The following is a 15,822-nucleotide window of genomic DNA, read 5'->3' as shown; positions in this document are numbered from 1 at the left end:
TCTTCATGAAAACTCCTACCTCTCAGCTCCCTGGAAAATGACCATCAATTCCACTTACCTTACATATGACCCCAAAATACGAGAATTGCGGAAATTGTTGTTAGCATATTGGTTGTTAGCATATCGTTCAGCAATTTGGCAGACTCGCATGCTTGCAAAATCATAGAATCACAGAGGTGTAGGACTGGAAAGGACCTCAATAGGTCATCTAGTCCAGTCCCCTTCACTCAAGGCAGGTCTAAGTAAAACTAGATCATTCCTGACAGGTGTTTGTCGCTGTCACGGTTTGTGCTGACGTGTTTGTACTGGGTGAAATTTACCTATGTGCAAAGGACCAGCACAAGGCCTATGACACTCAGTACCCACCTTAAGCTTTATTTCACAACCCTCTTCACGGGATGTTTTTAACATTAATAGTGGTGTGATCTGTTACCAGCTGAACCTGTGTGGATAGTATTTTATACTTCACACCATCAGACATTGTCAGACCGCTTTGGTGTCACTGCAAATAACTGCCAGTTGAAAACATCAGCTAATATCAACATGCTTGTCAAGGTTCCTTCCCACTCTGAACTCTGGGGTACAGATGTGGGGACCTGCATGAAAGACCCCCTAAGCTTATTTTTACCAGCTTAGGTTAAAACTTCCCCAAGGCACAAATTCCTTTGTTGCTTTAGTATCGCTGCCACCACCAAATGATTTAACCAAACATTCAGGGAGGGTCACTTGGAGCCCTACCTTCTCCAAATATCCCCCCAAGCCCATACACCCCCTTTCCGGGGGAGGCTTGAGAATAATATCCTCACCAATTGGTACAGGTGAACACAGATCCAAACCCTTGGATCTTAAGAACAATGAAAAATCAATTGGGTTCTTAAAAGAAGAATTTTAATTAAAGAAAAGGTAAAATAATCACCTCTATAAAATCAGGATGGTAAGTACTTTAAAGAATAACAAAAGACTCAAAACCACAGAGGATCTCCCCTCTAGGCAAAACTTTAAAGTTACAAAAACAGGGATAAACCTCCCTCTTAGCACAGGGAAAAGTCACAAGCTAAAACAAAAGGTAATTTAACGTATTTATTTTCTGCTATTACTTACTATTTCTGCAAGACTAGATGCTTAGTTCAGATATAGCTAGGGAGATGTATTTCCCCCCCTGCCCTGTTTCCTGGCTGGCTCCCAGAGACACAGACAAAAAACCTTCCCCCACAGATTTGAAAGGATCTTTCCCCCTTATTGGTCCTTTTGGTCAGGTGCCCCCAGGTTATCTGAGCTTCTTAACCCTTTACAGGTAAAAGAGGAATTAACCCTTTACAGGGTAAAAGAGGGATTTTATGCTACCCGTAGATGTATGTTTATGACATATTTTATACTTCACACTGTCGGACATTGTCAGACCGCTTTGGTATCACTGCAAATAATTGGCAGTTGGAAACATCAGCTAATAACAACATGCTTTACTGCTGCTTCTGGTTAAGGAACTGGACTGGGACTCAGGAGAGGTGGGTTCAATTCTCAGCTCTGTCATAGAATTTCTCTGTCATCTTAGGTCATGTGATCTCTCTATGACTCATTTCCAGTTCCTCCTACCCCTTGTCTGCCTTTTTCATTTAGATAGTGTTTTCCCATTAGTGTCTAGCAAAACAGGCCTGCATCTCTCTTGGGGCTTTGTGCCACGAGTGTAATAGAAATAATGATAGTAATACAATCCATGCCTGCATTCCTTGTATGTCCAAAATTCCCTAATGAAAACAACTGGGTGTGCGCAGAATGCAGGATTCAGCCCATCGCCTGCACTTAAGATGGCTTTTATAAATGATCTTTCATGAATCAACTTCTATTTTAATGTTTTGAGAAATTTTTGTTTAGTGTTTGTGATAAAATAATTACGTACTGAAACAACCTTTCAGTCTATCCTTTTTCTTTGGTGTATGTCTTTCTACCCACCAGCAAAGACCATCCAAACTACTGGAGTTTCTTTTCATTTGTGGACATTGCGTTTAAATAGAAAAGGACCAACATTTATTATGCGGAATCTTCTGTTGGGTGGATTGTTTTTCCATTTTCTTTTAACATTTAAAGTTCAAAAAGCTACCCCTTTTCCTTCTATATTTAACTTTATGCCTTTTAACACGTCTGAATAAGTTAAGGTGTTTGATAGAAAAAAAATCATTCCCACTGTAATTTTTTTCTACAAATAAAATGTCTTTGCCTTTGGGCAATGGGGGCTCAGGGTAATTATTGAAAAGACACTAAAAACAGAGTCTTAGAAGAGTGCTTTCATTATGGACTTCAAGGTACCCGGGAGCCTGAATACAGTAGCTTTAAAATACTCATTAAATCATAGAACTTAGAGATGGAAGGGGACTTTTTGGCTATCTAGTCCAACCTCCTGCTAGTGCAGGGCAGTCCTTGGTAGTATATTTACTGGTGTTTTGACTAGTCTCACTCTAAATAGTTGAAGTTCAGGGCTTCAAACCATTTCCTTGGGGGAATGATACTACAGTCTAACACTGTTCCCTTTTCTTAATTTTGCCCATTTGTCCCTGAATAATTACTCTCCCTACTATGTTTATAAGCTTCAAATGTTTGTAGGTGGTTATCCATCCTCACCTTTAAGTATCACTTAGCCAATCTATACTTATTGTAATAACTCTATGATAGGGTGATCAGATGTCCTGATTTTATAGGGACAGTCCTGATATTTGGGGCTTTGTCTTAAGCAGGGACCTATTACCCCCCACCTCCTCTCCCAATCTGTTACATTTACTATCTTGTAACCCTACTCTGTGACCATCTAGGAATTTGCCGGTGTCACCGTGTTGCACACCATGGCCACTCAGAACTTCACTATGACAATGAGCATAGTCCAAAAGCACAGACGTCTACCCAATGCTTGATTTGTGCTAGGGCTTGCGGGGGCTGAGCCCTGGCACCTCTAGGTTTGACAGTTCATAGTCCCGGCACCTCTAGGCTTGCCATGTCAGTTAAGAAAGTAAAAAAATTGTTTGAGCCCCAGCAACTCTTTCATAACAAATTAAGCACTGCTCCTACCACCTGAGCAAGAAAAGAGTTGATATTAGTAGCATAGAGCCTGACACACACAGTGGGTCACTTCTAATTCCAGCCTGTAGTGGGCAGTGGTGCACAAACACGCCAGCTGTTCTATTACATACTCCCTTAGTTAGAGGAAGCTAATTTCAGAGCATCTGGGATTCACAGGAGTTTAAATCTTAAACCCACAGGAGTTTAAATTATTCCTGGATACTAACACACATCTTTGAGACTGCTTAGGACTCAGATTTGCTGGTGTTGCACACAGCAGTGATGCTCAGAACTTCACAACAGTTGGGATTGAATTTAGTAAAGAGTTACTTTGGAAGGTTATTTTAAACACTACAAGGCAGATACTCAGGTGGGGTTAATTGTCATAGCTCTTCTGATGTCAGTGAAGCTATGGCAATTAATACTAACTGAGGATCTTCCACTACTACTTAATCCCGTTAAAAGCAATACCACATATGTCAGTAATGCAATATTGAGAATTGACTGACTCAGGGTGGGGGTTTTTTTAGCGGGAAGGAAGTAGAAGATGTATAAATCATTATTGGATGCATTATTAGAAAGATTATATGCCAGAATTTACCATGTTATTACCTGTGATTTGCCTATGCATTGAGTTGCCAGCCATACGATATGCAGCCTGCGTGGGAATGCAGCAATGACCTGAGATGCATCAGTGTAAGGTGAGGAGTAGGGGGATGGGCAGAGCACCAGAACTGAGCTGCCAGTCACAGCCAGGTGAGAAGGGGCAGGAGAGAGGGGATGAGCAAAGCAAAATAACTTAGCTAGTTATTACTGATGTTGATGCATGAGAGGAAAATAAAACAGTGTAACTGTCACAACCCAGGGGGAGTTTGCAGATGTTGCAGTCAGAAAAATTATCTTTTTAGTGGCAAACTGAGTGAGTTTGACAAGGAATGAATGAAACACGAGAACGTGAAACCCCACAATCCTATTTTGTCAAAGTTGCTTCTTAGAGTAGAATTGTATTTTAAGAAGAGATGAGAATTTACCTTCCTGTCACCACAGTATCTGAGTGCACGTGGAAGGATCTAAAGGTGGACTGGATAACACTCACCTGCTAACTGGGGCATGTAACTAGAGAGACATGGAGTGGCAAGGGTGCAGATAATCCTTGCCTTCCTCTCCCCTGTGGGTGATGGGGTGGGGGAGAGGAGAAAGGAAGGGGAATTTGGCTCCTCTTGATTTCCCTTCCCCCTCCCTCCCTGGGACAGGGGTTTGGCTGTAACTGGGTCTGAGCTCTGAGCCTCTCCTACCTGTTCCCACTGCAGTTGGATGACTGGGGTCAGGACACACTGACTGACTGGCTCCCACTTCCAGAGGCTGGGGGAGGAAGCAGAGGTTGTTTCTGCCCACTGTTGGCTTGTAGCCATTTTAGCTTTGTTCCAGCACCACCCTTTCACACCCTTATTTCTGGAGTTTTTGGGCTGCTGGGAACTATACTGATCACCAGATTTTATGGAGGATCTGAAAGGGATTTTTTTTCCCATATGGGAAAATTGAGAAATGACTGTGACATTTTTTCACATTCCACCTGGCATCTTGGATGTCTGGTTTAGGGCTTTACATTACATTTGTCACAATGTTGGCAAGTTCCAGTGCGGTTGGTACATTAAGAAAGGGTCTGATGTGAGGTCTCTGTAACCCAATGGGCTCAGAGCACAACACTGCATGGTAAGGAAGTAAGCCTTCATGGCTCATCTCTCCTAGCTCCAGCATGGAGGAGAGGAATGGGTTGGGACTCTGATTGCCTGCCAGGGCAGGCCTGGGCATGTAGAAGGTGAATTGCCCTTAGACTCAGCCTAAGGTTTGTAGAACCCAGGGCCCAACTAAATTCCACACTAGAACAGCTCTCCTGGGTAGTCCAGGGAGGTGTTTCTCATTGCCTAATAGTTTAAAAAAATAGAGGCCTCCACATTTAACTATACTCTGGCATATGTGTCTCGCTTCAGTGTTCACATCAGCATATTAGAAAGGGAAAATCCTGCATTTGTAGGCGAATGGACAAGATGATTTAATAGGTGTTTTCCATCTCTAATTGCTATGACTATATTTAGCACTGGTTCAAACTTGCAGTTAAATTAAAAACTTGGCCAAATAATCCAGCACAAAATTCCACCCACTTTCATCTACTTTTGCAATTTGTCATCTCTTGATAAAACATTATTTGTCATTTGAGAAACTGGCTGAATTTTTACCTATTTAGCTTCACTGGATCCTGTTTCATCAATAGGCTGAATTATGCTGAGACGTGTTGTGTAGTATAAAGTCTCTGATGGAAGATCAGACTAAATGAAGGTGGTGGGTGAATTTCAACAATGAGAGAACCTTGATCTGGCATACAGGCAAGTAAGAATGTAATGTGACATGGACAGAATCAGTGATGGTAACCAGTCTGTATTTTCCAAAGCGCAGAATGAGCTGAGATTGAGTTGACTTTATGAAGAAAAGGAGTTGCCTCAAACTCAAAAAATTCTGTAGCATTCTCTGCTGTCATATTACCAGTTTCACTACATCTTGTGCTTTGTAAATTATCATAATCACATGCTTCTATCATGCTTTGTACACAAACAGAATCTATTTATTTAAGTTTTTACACAGCCCACATGACAGCAGTAACTGTGTGCGTAATGGACCTATGACAGTATCCCACATACATTATATTATTGTTTTTAAAGGAAGTCAGATTCCATGAACTGGCCATTTTACAGGCTCATATTTGCCATTGATCAAACACTTCTCTAAGGCCAGCATTTTGAAAAGTGAATACTGATTTTCAGTTGCTGTGTTTTCAGGTACATCTCAACTAGGTAGCCAAAATCTGGGTAACCCAAATCCATTTCTGAAAATGTGTCTGTAAATGATTCTGATCTGTACCGAGACCGACTACTATCACGATTCCAGCAACAAAATTACTGTTACAGTTTTAGATTAAAAATTAAAACAAATAAAGAAACCCCAAAACAGGAACATGTTAGTTATATAATATGCTCCACATTGTTGTTGTCTTATGAATCAAGATGGTAAGTTTGCTTAACAATTGACATGCTAATGGATTAGGATAGACATTAAAATAATGCAATTATTTTACTTTAAGACAATCCATCTGTTCACAGAGCTTGTCATATAGTGTCACTTTGACAAAATAAAAGGAAAGTAATTATCCTATCAAAGGCAAAAAAGTAGGTCAGTGTAAGTTATTGCAAAGTAATGAAATAATGCTGAGTTGCTTCTTCACAATACTTCCTGCAGCATCTGTAAATATGCTGAGAGCATGTTTATATAAAGATATAGTTTCTAAGCCCTTAGTGGGACCACAGATGCCCAAACCAGGACTTCTTGGAATGAAGAAATAAACCAGCTGTGTAAGCATGTTTACTTTGCAATGACAAGGACGTTCTAACTTGTCCACAAGAGATGACTCACCAGTTTAGGTCTATAAAAGTAAAGGTATTTACACTCTAAAAATCAGAGTTTCAGAGCCCAAGAATTCAGCATGATGCATCCAAGCCTTGCAGCTGCCTTCCTTTTCTTGCTGGGCTTGTCATATTGTTTGACACTGCCTATTCCCCACGAAGACAGTGATGAATTCACAATGGAAGACCTCCAGTTTGCAGAGGTACAGTATAAAATCAGTCTTCACATATTAAGGTTGGCTGTTTGATTGCCTTTGGTCTTTGGAAACTGGAAATATTATTTTATTTTTTTCCCTAGCGCTATCTAAAGACACATTATAACCTACGTTCCAGTCCTGCTGGCATAAGGAAGAAGAATTCCAACTCAGTGGCAGCCAAACTTCGAGAAATGCAGTCATTTTTTGGGCTGGAGGTGACTGGCACATTAGATGAAGAAACATATGAGCTGATGCAACAGCCAAGATGTGGTGTCCCCGATGTGGGGGAATACAACTTTTTCCCTAGAAAACTAAAATGGTCAAAAAATAATTTAACATACAGGTAAAATGATAATATTTAGTGTTATTGTTTTGTATTTTCAAGTTATCCTGCTATATAGTTGTTCAACAGCCATTATATTGTATATTAGATTGACAAGCTCAGCAAGAAGAAAGGGTAGTCCAGACTTTGTAAAAATCTCATGTTGCAGTTTTAAAATCTACATGGCCCTGATCTATAGCTCATGGAAGTCAATGTGAGTCTTACCATTAACTTTAGTGGGCTTTGTATCAGGGCCTATCTAAATTTCTTTAATGAACTCAGTTATCACAATATGATACAATGATGCCAGTAAAAAGTCACTATTTGCCAGAAACCAAAGAGTGGTAAACAAGAGAGAAAGAGAGAGGGCTATTTTCCTTATGTATTGAATATGGAGATAAAAGTGGTATCTCTGATAATGCTATGTAGTAAGCTGTTAACAAACATTGTTTTGTAATAATGACCACTGTATCTCTTTAATGTCCCCTTGATCATGTATTGTCTCTCCAGAATGGTCAGGTGCATGAGATATTTCATATCTCTTCAAAATATTTATAGTAAAATATACTGAATAAAGTCCCATATTATCTATACAAAATATCTTAATAAAGAACATACTTTTAGTTTTCTGGGGTTTCTCTAGTGCATATAATAATGGCAAAACAAATGAACAAACAAATCCCAAGCTGTTAGGTCATTATCTTTCTGAATGACACTAATAGATGAAAATGTATAGTTTTATGTTTGGAGTACTATACATTAGTAATCCAATTCTTTGTTCTGAGATAAGTACACTTTAGGGATAGCTTTTGAGAAATGGCTGTCTCCCAGTCAAAAGTAGGTTTTCATGGAGGTTCATTGCAAAGTTCCTTGATCCTGTGGAAAGGTTAATTGAAGATACTTTATCTGATTGATAGAATTGTGAATTACACTCGAGATCTGACACGTGCTGAAGTGGACAGAGCATTCAAAAAGGCATTCAGGGTTTGGTCTGAAGTGACACCACTGAACTTTACTAGAATTCGTAGTGGCACTGCTGATATCATGATTTCCTTTGGAACTAAAGGTAACAGAGAAAGATTACTTTTTGGCAGTTTAATTATATTTTCACCTGTTTAAAAATAGATGTAAATGCTGTCTATATTTTAAATGTTGCTTTGTAGAACATGGTGACTTTTATCCCTTTGATGGACCTTCTGGATTACTGGCTCATGCTTTTCCTCCTGGACCAAATTATGGAGGAGATGCCCATTTTGACGATGATGAAACCTGGTCAACTGATTCCAGAGGTAACATATGTTCTAAAGATCACTTTAACTAGAGCTGGATAAACTATTTGTTTTAAATAATATTGGTTATGAATGTTGTCCCTTTTGGATGGCAAATCATTCACAATCTCATCCTGATTTCAAAAAATGTATTTGCTATTCAGAATATTTGCCAGATACGTTGGATGGATAATGTTCATCCTATATGTTGTTTGTGAACAGTTTGCTTTGACTTTTCCCTATTTGTTTTTTATTATTCATGTTGTGTGTCTGGTTACTGAAGTCTCAGGGAGCTGTTTTTAATTCCAGATTGTAGATAGGAGCATACATGCCTTGCATGAATTATGGACAAAACAATTATTTGTGTTAAAACTTGGAATTTGCAACTCTCTTCTAGAATACTTGTCAGTTGTCTGAATACACCAGAATAATGTATCACATGACCCATGAACCCAGAGAAACAAGGCAGTTTGGGTTTTTTACTATTCAAACATCTCATTGTTTCACTTGCAATTTGAGGGTATCCAGCTTGGATATCAAACAGATGGCTTTACCCCCAGTAGAGCCAGTGGGAGTTGTAGATACTCACCATATCTGAAAATCAGGCCACTTTTATGAAGTTTGAAAATATTTGCCCTTGTCTGCCCAAGGATCCATTTTTGAAAAATGAATCCAGTTGTCACTAACATTTTTTCAACTGCAGACACTGTTTTTCAGCACCATGTCATCTAGCTTTGCTGGGAACAGATTTAATTGATCCAATGCTGGAAATAGCATTGATGGTCAATGGACTATCTACACTAGGGATGGAATCCTGGCAAAACTTCCATTAACTTCATTGGACCAGGGTTTCACCCTACAACTTCCAACATTGCTAAGATGGTTGAGTTGAACTAGGGTTGGTGATAGTGGGACATTTTTCAAATACAATTTAGTGTAAGAAAAAGTTTAAGGGGCTCAGGCTATTAGGCCCTTACTCAAACAAAATTCCCATTGTCTTGAATGAAGACAGCAGGATTGGACTGTGTATCTCAGCATCCCCATCTGTAAAATGGAGTTAATAATATTTAGGGTTAATTATTTCATGTATGTTCACTTCTTAGAAGATGCAGAGATCTATATCATTGTTTTGTATCATCAGTGCAAAAAAGACATTGTGATGAGGATCAGGCAATAAACTCCATTCAGATACATGTGTATATTGTTTTAAGAAATAGTTTTGCTTTTGCTTTGCTTTCTTATAGGATACAACTTGTTTCTTGTGGCTGCCCATGAATTTGGTCACTCTTTGGGACTTGAGCACTCCAGAGACCCGGGAGCTCTGATGTTTCCTATTTACACCTACATTGGCAACACTGGGTTCTTGCTTCCTGACGATGATGTGGAAGGGATCCAAGCTCTCTATGGTTTGTCGTCCTTTTGCCATTTTATCCATGTATCCTGGAATGTACATTTTGCATTGCAATTTACCTTAGGGTTAGCAATCTGCTGTTGGTGTTCCTATTGCTCAATGGTCACTGCCATGGTAAATTAAGATAGAAACCCTGGATCCTGGGAACCAGTCCTCAGGGTCAGAAGACACCCACATTAAACAATCAGGCAGAAACTGCATCAAGTGCACAGGTGATTGCTGCTAGCTGGTTACCTGCTATAGTGGACTTAAGGTCCCTGAGCTGTCTTCCATGGGAGGATGATCAAAGACTATGAAGTAGGAGAAATAGAAATGCCTATGTGGGAGACCTTGGGAGGAAGCAATCTTCTGAGAGGCACTAAAGACATGGTGTCAATGGCACCCATTTAGTTTTAGCCACAAATATCTTTGCAACGTAACTAAACCTCAAAATGTAGGGACATGATTTGCCGGAAGAAGAATAAGTAGGGAAAGCGAATATAATTAGTCCAGACAGTTTGTCCTTGATGGTTGTATTCATTCTGGCAATGGTGAACTCTTCAGTGTCCCATTTAGTACATAGTTATATTACATAGAAGAAGAACAAAAGCAGCCAAAGCTAAGTTATAATTTATGGTTACAGGTGCAGGAGACAGAGATCCCAACCCCAAACACCCCAAAACTCCAGAGAAATGTGATGAAAATTTGTCACTTGATGCAATAACAGAACTTCGAGGAGAAATGGTGATCTTCAAGGACAGGTGAGACAACAATAAATAATGCAATGTGTGGTTTACACATATGCTTCTTTTGCTGTATAGGGCCCAGCCAACTCACTACTAGAACTACACTTGGTACAACTGAGAAAAGAAACTGGCCCCAAACCCTTTTTAATTTCCATTACTTTATCATTTGTTTCTGAAAATATAATTGATTAGTTCTTTTTCTATCTTCCAAAAAATCTGCTAACTTTCTCCTTTAGAGGTTAATCTCTTTTACTAAGCACAACTAAAATAGGTTGTGAAATCAACAGAAATGACTGTAAGGGCTTTACAGCATATCACATTTAAGCAGCCTTTATAACATGAATATGGGCTTGACTCCCCCTCACACTGGTGACAATCAAAAATTCCTGGAAGTCAATGCAGTTACAGTATATTGATGTGAAACTGGTGTGAATGGGGGCTCAGTCTCCACATGATCAAGCAGACATATTTACCGTTTCATGGGATTGCACTGGATTTTCTCCAAAATTCAGAAATTATTTAATTTTCTGTGCAAAATTGCATTGCACAGAGTAATCTTACATGGTGCACTGCCACATTTATCTGTGCTTTCTCGTCTTAAGGGAAAAAAGTTGGACAAAATGAAATCAAAACATCAGTTTTTTCTCTCCTGTGAAAGTGTTTATGTTATGAATGAGCTAGGTAGTCTGAACCATCATGGCTAGGAGAGGAGATGATGGTCTATAAGATTCTCCTTGAATTAAAATGTGCTCCATAGTATAGAAAAGACTGAGAAACCCAAATTAGTTAATATTTGTGAAACACTGTGAAAACAATACCATGCCATACCATGAAAAAGATGATAAAAAGTTTCTCTTTCTGAATTAGGTTCTTCTGGCGCCTACATCCTCAGATGGTTGACGCAGAACTGGTGTTAATTAAGTCATTTTGGCCAGAACTTCCAAACAAGATTGACGCTGCCTATGAAAACCCCATGAAAGATCATGTGTTCATATTTAGGGGTAAGACTTTTGCAAATGGCAAAAAAGTGGAAGTATCTTAATCACTCTCATCTAATAAAGCTACTTAGGGTTACATCCTACAGTCCTCACTCAAACAAAACTTCCATTGGTTTCACCCCATGCAACACTACAAGATCTTCAATGGACTAGAGAGTGCAGAATTTAGACTAGAAGGTTAGGTCCTCATCTGGTGTAATGGCTTCATTTTACACCAGGTGAGGATCTGGCCCCATATAATCTAAGTCACATAAAACTAATAATGTCAAATAATAACAATGTAATCATTATTGCTGGGTTTTACTCTTCTCATACCTTTCCATTGATGCTTATAAAAGATCAACATTTTGTCGTCATTATTTACAGGCAAGAAATTCTGGGCTATGAATGGCTATGACATAGTTGAAGGTTACCCTAAAAAAATATATGAATTGGGATTCCCCAGAGAGATGAAAACAATAGATGGGGCTGTCCACATTACAGACACTGGCAAGACTCTCTTTTTTACTGGAGACAAGTTCTGGAGGTATGTTAGAGATTTACTAGTTCTTATTTTCAATCCTGCCAAGCTTAATTGTATACAAAAGGGCCAATTATTTTCTGTGGCACAGGATTTCAAGTTACTGCTGCCCTAAACCAGCAGCAGATTTGGCCCAATTTGTTCTAATTTTCTTGTGCTGGCCAATGAGTTGGGCCTAGAGCCAATGTTCCATCTCTCCCCTGACACTTTCTGCCTACCTGCTCCAGTGACAGACATGCAGCACCATCACCCCTATATACCTACGTACAATCCAGGTACAATCTAGCCTTTCAATTCTGTACTTTATTACCCAACCTTTAAAAATTTACCTTTATTGTTCTTGTACCAGCTGAGGTTGTGTTTCTGGTAAAAGGAGGCCTAGAGAATTGAAGTCATACTCACCATTTCATTTGGCATAGACAATCTAGTGACTTCCAGCCACTCACAACTTGGGTATCTTTGAACAAGGTACCTAAAGGTGATAGGACATTTGTCAGATTGCAAGTCATGCAAGTTAATTGAATTTGTATTTTTTTCCATGTTTAACATAGCTATGATGAAGAAAACCAAGTTATGGAAAAAGGCTACCCCAGACTGATAGAGGAAGAATTCCCAGGAATTGGCAATAGAGTGGATGCAGTCTACCAAAAAAATGGTATTTTTTTCCCTTTCATTACTATCATTAGAACTGGTTCAAATTCAGAATTTCCAGCATTTACAAATTTCCTTCCATCCCAAATCAAAACAAAAAGTTGAAATTTTCCTATGAAATTAAATTTCTGAAAAAAATTCTTTTTGGAAATTTTGAAACAACCTTATCCCATTTTGTTTAAAAATATTTCATTTTGATCGTATAGAAATATTAAATTTCAAGTAACATAATATATAAAAATCAAACTGATAAAGTTGAATCAAAGCACATTGATCTTGTAGAAAGGAAATGTGTCAATGATTTTGTCAAAATTTTCCATGCAATCAATATGTTCTTGTGATAGTCATTCAACATTTTCTGATGGAAAAGTGTTCCATTTGAAAATTTTCAGCCAGCTGTAATCACCATGTATTATTTCCTGAGATTTTAAATTGTTTTCTTCCTTTTTAATTGTACAGTGCTTTACATATTCAAAAGAGTGAGTTTGGTGGGCAGGTTTTAGGATTTTGTAGGAGGGAAACTTAGAAAGGAAGGTGAAGTATCTTTTCCAGAACCACTCAATAGGTCTCTGGTAGAACCTGGTCAGAACTCAGCATCAGAACTTTACACAATGTGTCCATGTCTCTGAGACCAGACTATATCGTCTCTAAATAGCATTTGAAAATCAGGGAATTAAATAAATGAGTAACCACATGATTTTCATAGACATATGCTATGTAAAAAGAGAAGAACTGAGTTTCTGAGCATCTAAAATATTGACCGCTTGGACCAATTTAAGAGCCAGAATGAGGCCAATTTGAAAAATTATCTCAGAGTTTCAAATAGCAAATCATTCTACTGAATAGACTTAGTCTGAAAATCCAGGATTTATTTTTATTTGAAACAATACTTTTAATTAACCCCCAAATGATATTCATTTCTGATTGCAATTCCTTTTAACAAGTCTTTTCCCCATAGGTTACATCTACTTTTTCAACGGACCACTGCAGTTTCAATATAGCATCTGGAGTAAAAGAATTGTTCGTGTCTTGAAAACTAACTCCATGTTTTGGTGTTAATTGCTTTCTACTTGGGTACCATGCTGCAGGCTGTAGAACAGCCTATAGCAAATGGAAATATTATTGAGGGAATAGGGATTTATAGAGAATGATTCTGTGAAGAAACTCTGTTTATCTACCACCAAATCTATACTGTATATATGGGAACTATATAGCTTATGTCAGTCTGGAACTGAATTAATTTAATAGGAAGAGAGAGAAGAAAATGATTAGCATTTCAAGGGACATTAGACCATTTAAAATCAATGCAGAACCAAACCAAATCCCCCTTCAAGATGCTGAATGCATTCTGTGAGATTGCAAGGACAAACAACTCTAATAATTTGAGGGTATTTAGCATCTTGCAAGAGGTTCTTGGCACTTCTCAGGAGCAGACCAGTGGTGACTGCCATTTAAGTAATTAGGGCTAATTTTGCAGCCCTTACCTTAGGAAAAATTCCATTAGATCATTGGGATTTCATACGTGTAAAGAATGGGTCAGGACAGCAGGATTGATACCAGGAGTGTGGAGACACCAGCTTGAGATATTGGAGTTATGGAATGTGAAAATGTTTTCATACTGGCGTGTCCCCATGGAAACCACTAACCGTGGCATCTTTACAACAAGCCAGAGTGAGGATGGCGAAACAGCAAGGTGCCTAAACCAGGCTCAGAGGAAACCATTAGCCTGAATGACACTGTAGAAACCAGGAAGAGATGGCAAACACCAAGAGTTATGAGATACTCAGGGAAGGAGGCTGCAATCTAGCTCTAATATAGATCAATTGAGTGCACTCCAGGCTTGATTCACCCCTGCTGTAAACTGACACAGCTCCACTGATGTTCATTGGAGTGATGCCGATTTACAACAGCTGACAATCTGACTATCCATTTCAAAATGTTAAAATTATATCTTTTGGTGTTTTAAAGTCAAAGTTTTTAATCCATTTTATATTTATTTCAATTGTTCCAGTGCCTTATGAATCCACTGTTTCTTTAGTCAACACAAACAATGCATGACTATGTTTACTTTTCAACTTTAAAAGGTATCAAATAAACTAAATGAATTAAAGTGAATTTTGAGTCTTATTCAGTAATATGGACTAGTGCATGTCAAAAAGGCAAAAGAGAACTACAGTACAACCTCACCATTATGAACAGGGCCGGCTCTAGGTTTTTTGCCACCCCAAGCAAAAAAAATTTGGCTGACCCCACCCCAGCCCTGGGCTCTCCCCCCCACGCCCCATGCTGCCCCAGTTCTGGGCTCCCCCTTTCCCCCCCACCCACACACCTCCTGCTGCCCCAGCCCTGGGCTCTCCCCGCACTCACCAGCACCCTCCTTCCACCCCAGCCCTGGGTCACTGGTAACTTGCTCCCAGGGCAGGTCATTCAGCAGGAATTTTGGATGTGCACAGAACACAGACAGGATTGGTTCCCATATGGTTACAGAGCTGCAGTAAAGTGGAACAATTTTCAGCTTGTGTGATTGGAGGATATCTGGATGCATATTATAAGACTGTCCTCCATAAATGAGGAAAAGTAGAGGTGCCTTTATTATTCTTTTGTCCTACTTTGTTTCTATGGGGAATTTGCCAATGCAATATCACTGTCTTCCTTTTAAACAAATAAAACTTAAAAAAAAAAGGAAAAGTCAATTTCTGCTTCCATGGCTCAGAAGTGGAAATCCTCCTACAGGCCTGGTACTGTATCTAAAGATGCCCAAGTCCAGAGCCTCCCCTCCCTTACTTTTCATTTTAAATTCTAGTGGGATCCACATACCTCCCTTGCTAGGCTTCAGCTAGAGAGGGGCACTGTCCATTTAGTCAACCCAATTCCTTCTTTGGGGGCTGCAAGGTGAAGTCACACCAGTATCCCTAATCCAGTTTGGGGATGTCTTCTGAAGGGCATATCTGGGCCAAAGCCTTCTACTCCTTGGGCATAGTTGCTCCCCATTCACAGTGCTACCCCACTCTAGCAGTGAGCTCTCCGTTCACACCAAGCTGCAGCAGACTGCTGGCGCTAAACATTAAAAAGGTTGTAGAGCAGTTTTTAAACTAGGTGATGATAGAGAATCTCAGGTTATAGTCAGGAGCAGAAGAAATGAAATATAGGCCGGATCAGATGATGAACAGTCACATAAAAAGAATCTGCACATCAGAAAAAGGCAGGCTAAATAAACAGACACAGTT

At 39.2% G+C, this 15,822-nt stretch overlaps 1 protein-coding gene across 1 annotated transcript; it reads left to right on the top strand.

The window, feature by feature from the left end:
- The first annotated feature begins 6,545 nt into the window (after positions 1-6,545).
- MMP13 (matrix metallopeptidase 13) lies at positions 6,546-14,710 on the top strand. The gene is made up of 10 exons (XM_039519886.1): positions 6,546-6,706; positions 6,802-7,043; positions 7,940-8,088; positions 8,186-8,311; positions 9,535-9,696; positions 10,324-10,441; positions 11,294-11,427; positions 11,791-11,950; positions 12,496-12,599; positions 13,554-14,710. The coding sequence occupies exons 1-10, from the start codon at positions 6,584-6,586 to the stop codon at positions 13,652-13,654; spliced, it is 1,419 nt and encodes a 472-aa protein (XP_039375820.1). The 5' UTR covers positions 6,546-6,583; the 3' UTR covers positions 13,655-14,710.
- The last annotated feature ends 1,112 nt before the right edge of the window (positions 14,711-15,822 follow it).

Source organism: Mauremys reevesii, linkage group 1 (genome assembly GCF_016161935.1).
Source record: "Mauremys reevesii isolate NIE-2019 linkage group 1, ASM1616193v1, whole genome shotgun sequence".
Lineage (NCBI taxonomy): Eukaryota > Metazoa > Chordata > Testudines > Geoemydidae > Mauremys > Mauremys reevesii.
The sequence above is the reverse complement of the archived record's forward strand: the minus strand, read 5'-3'. Positions and strand labels throughout refer to the sequence as shown.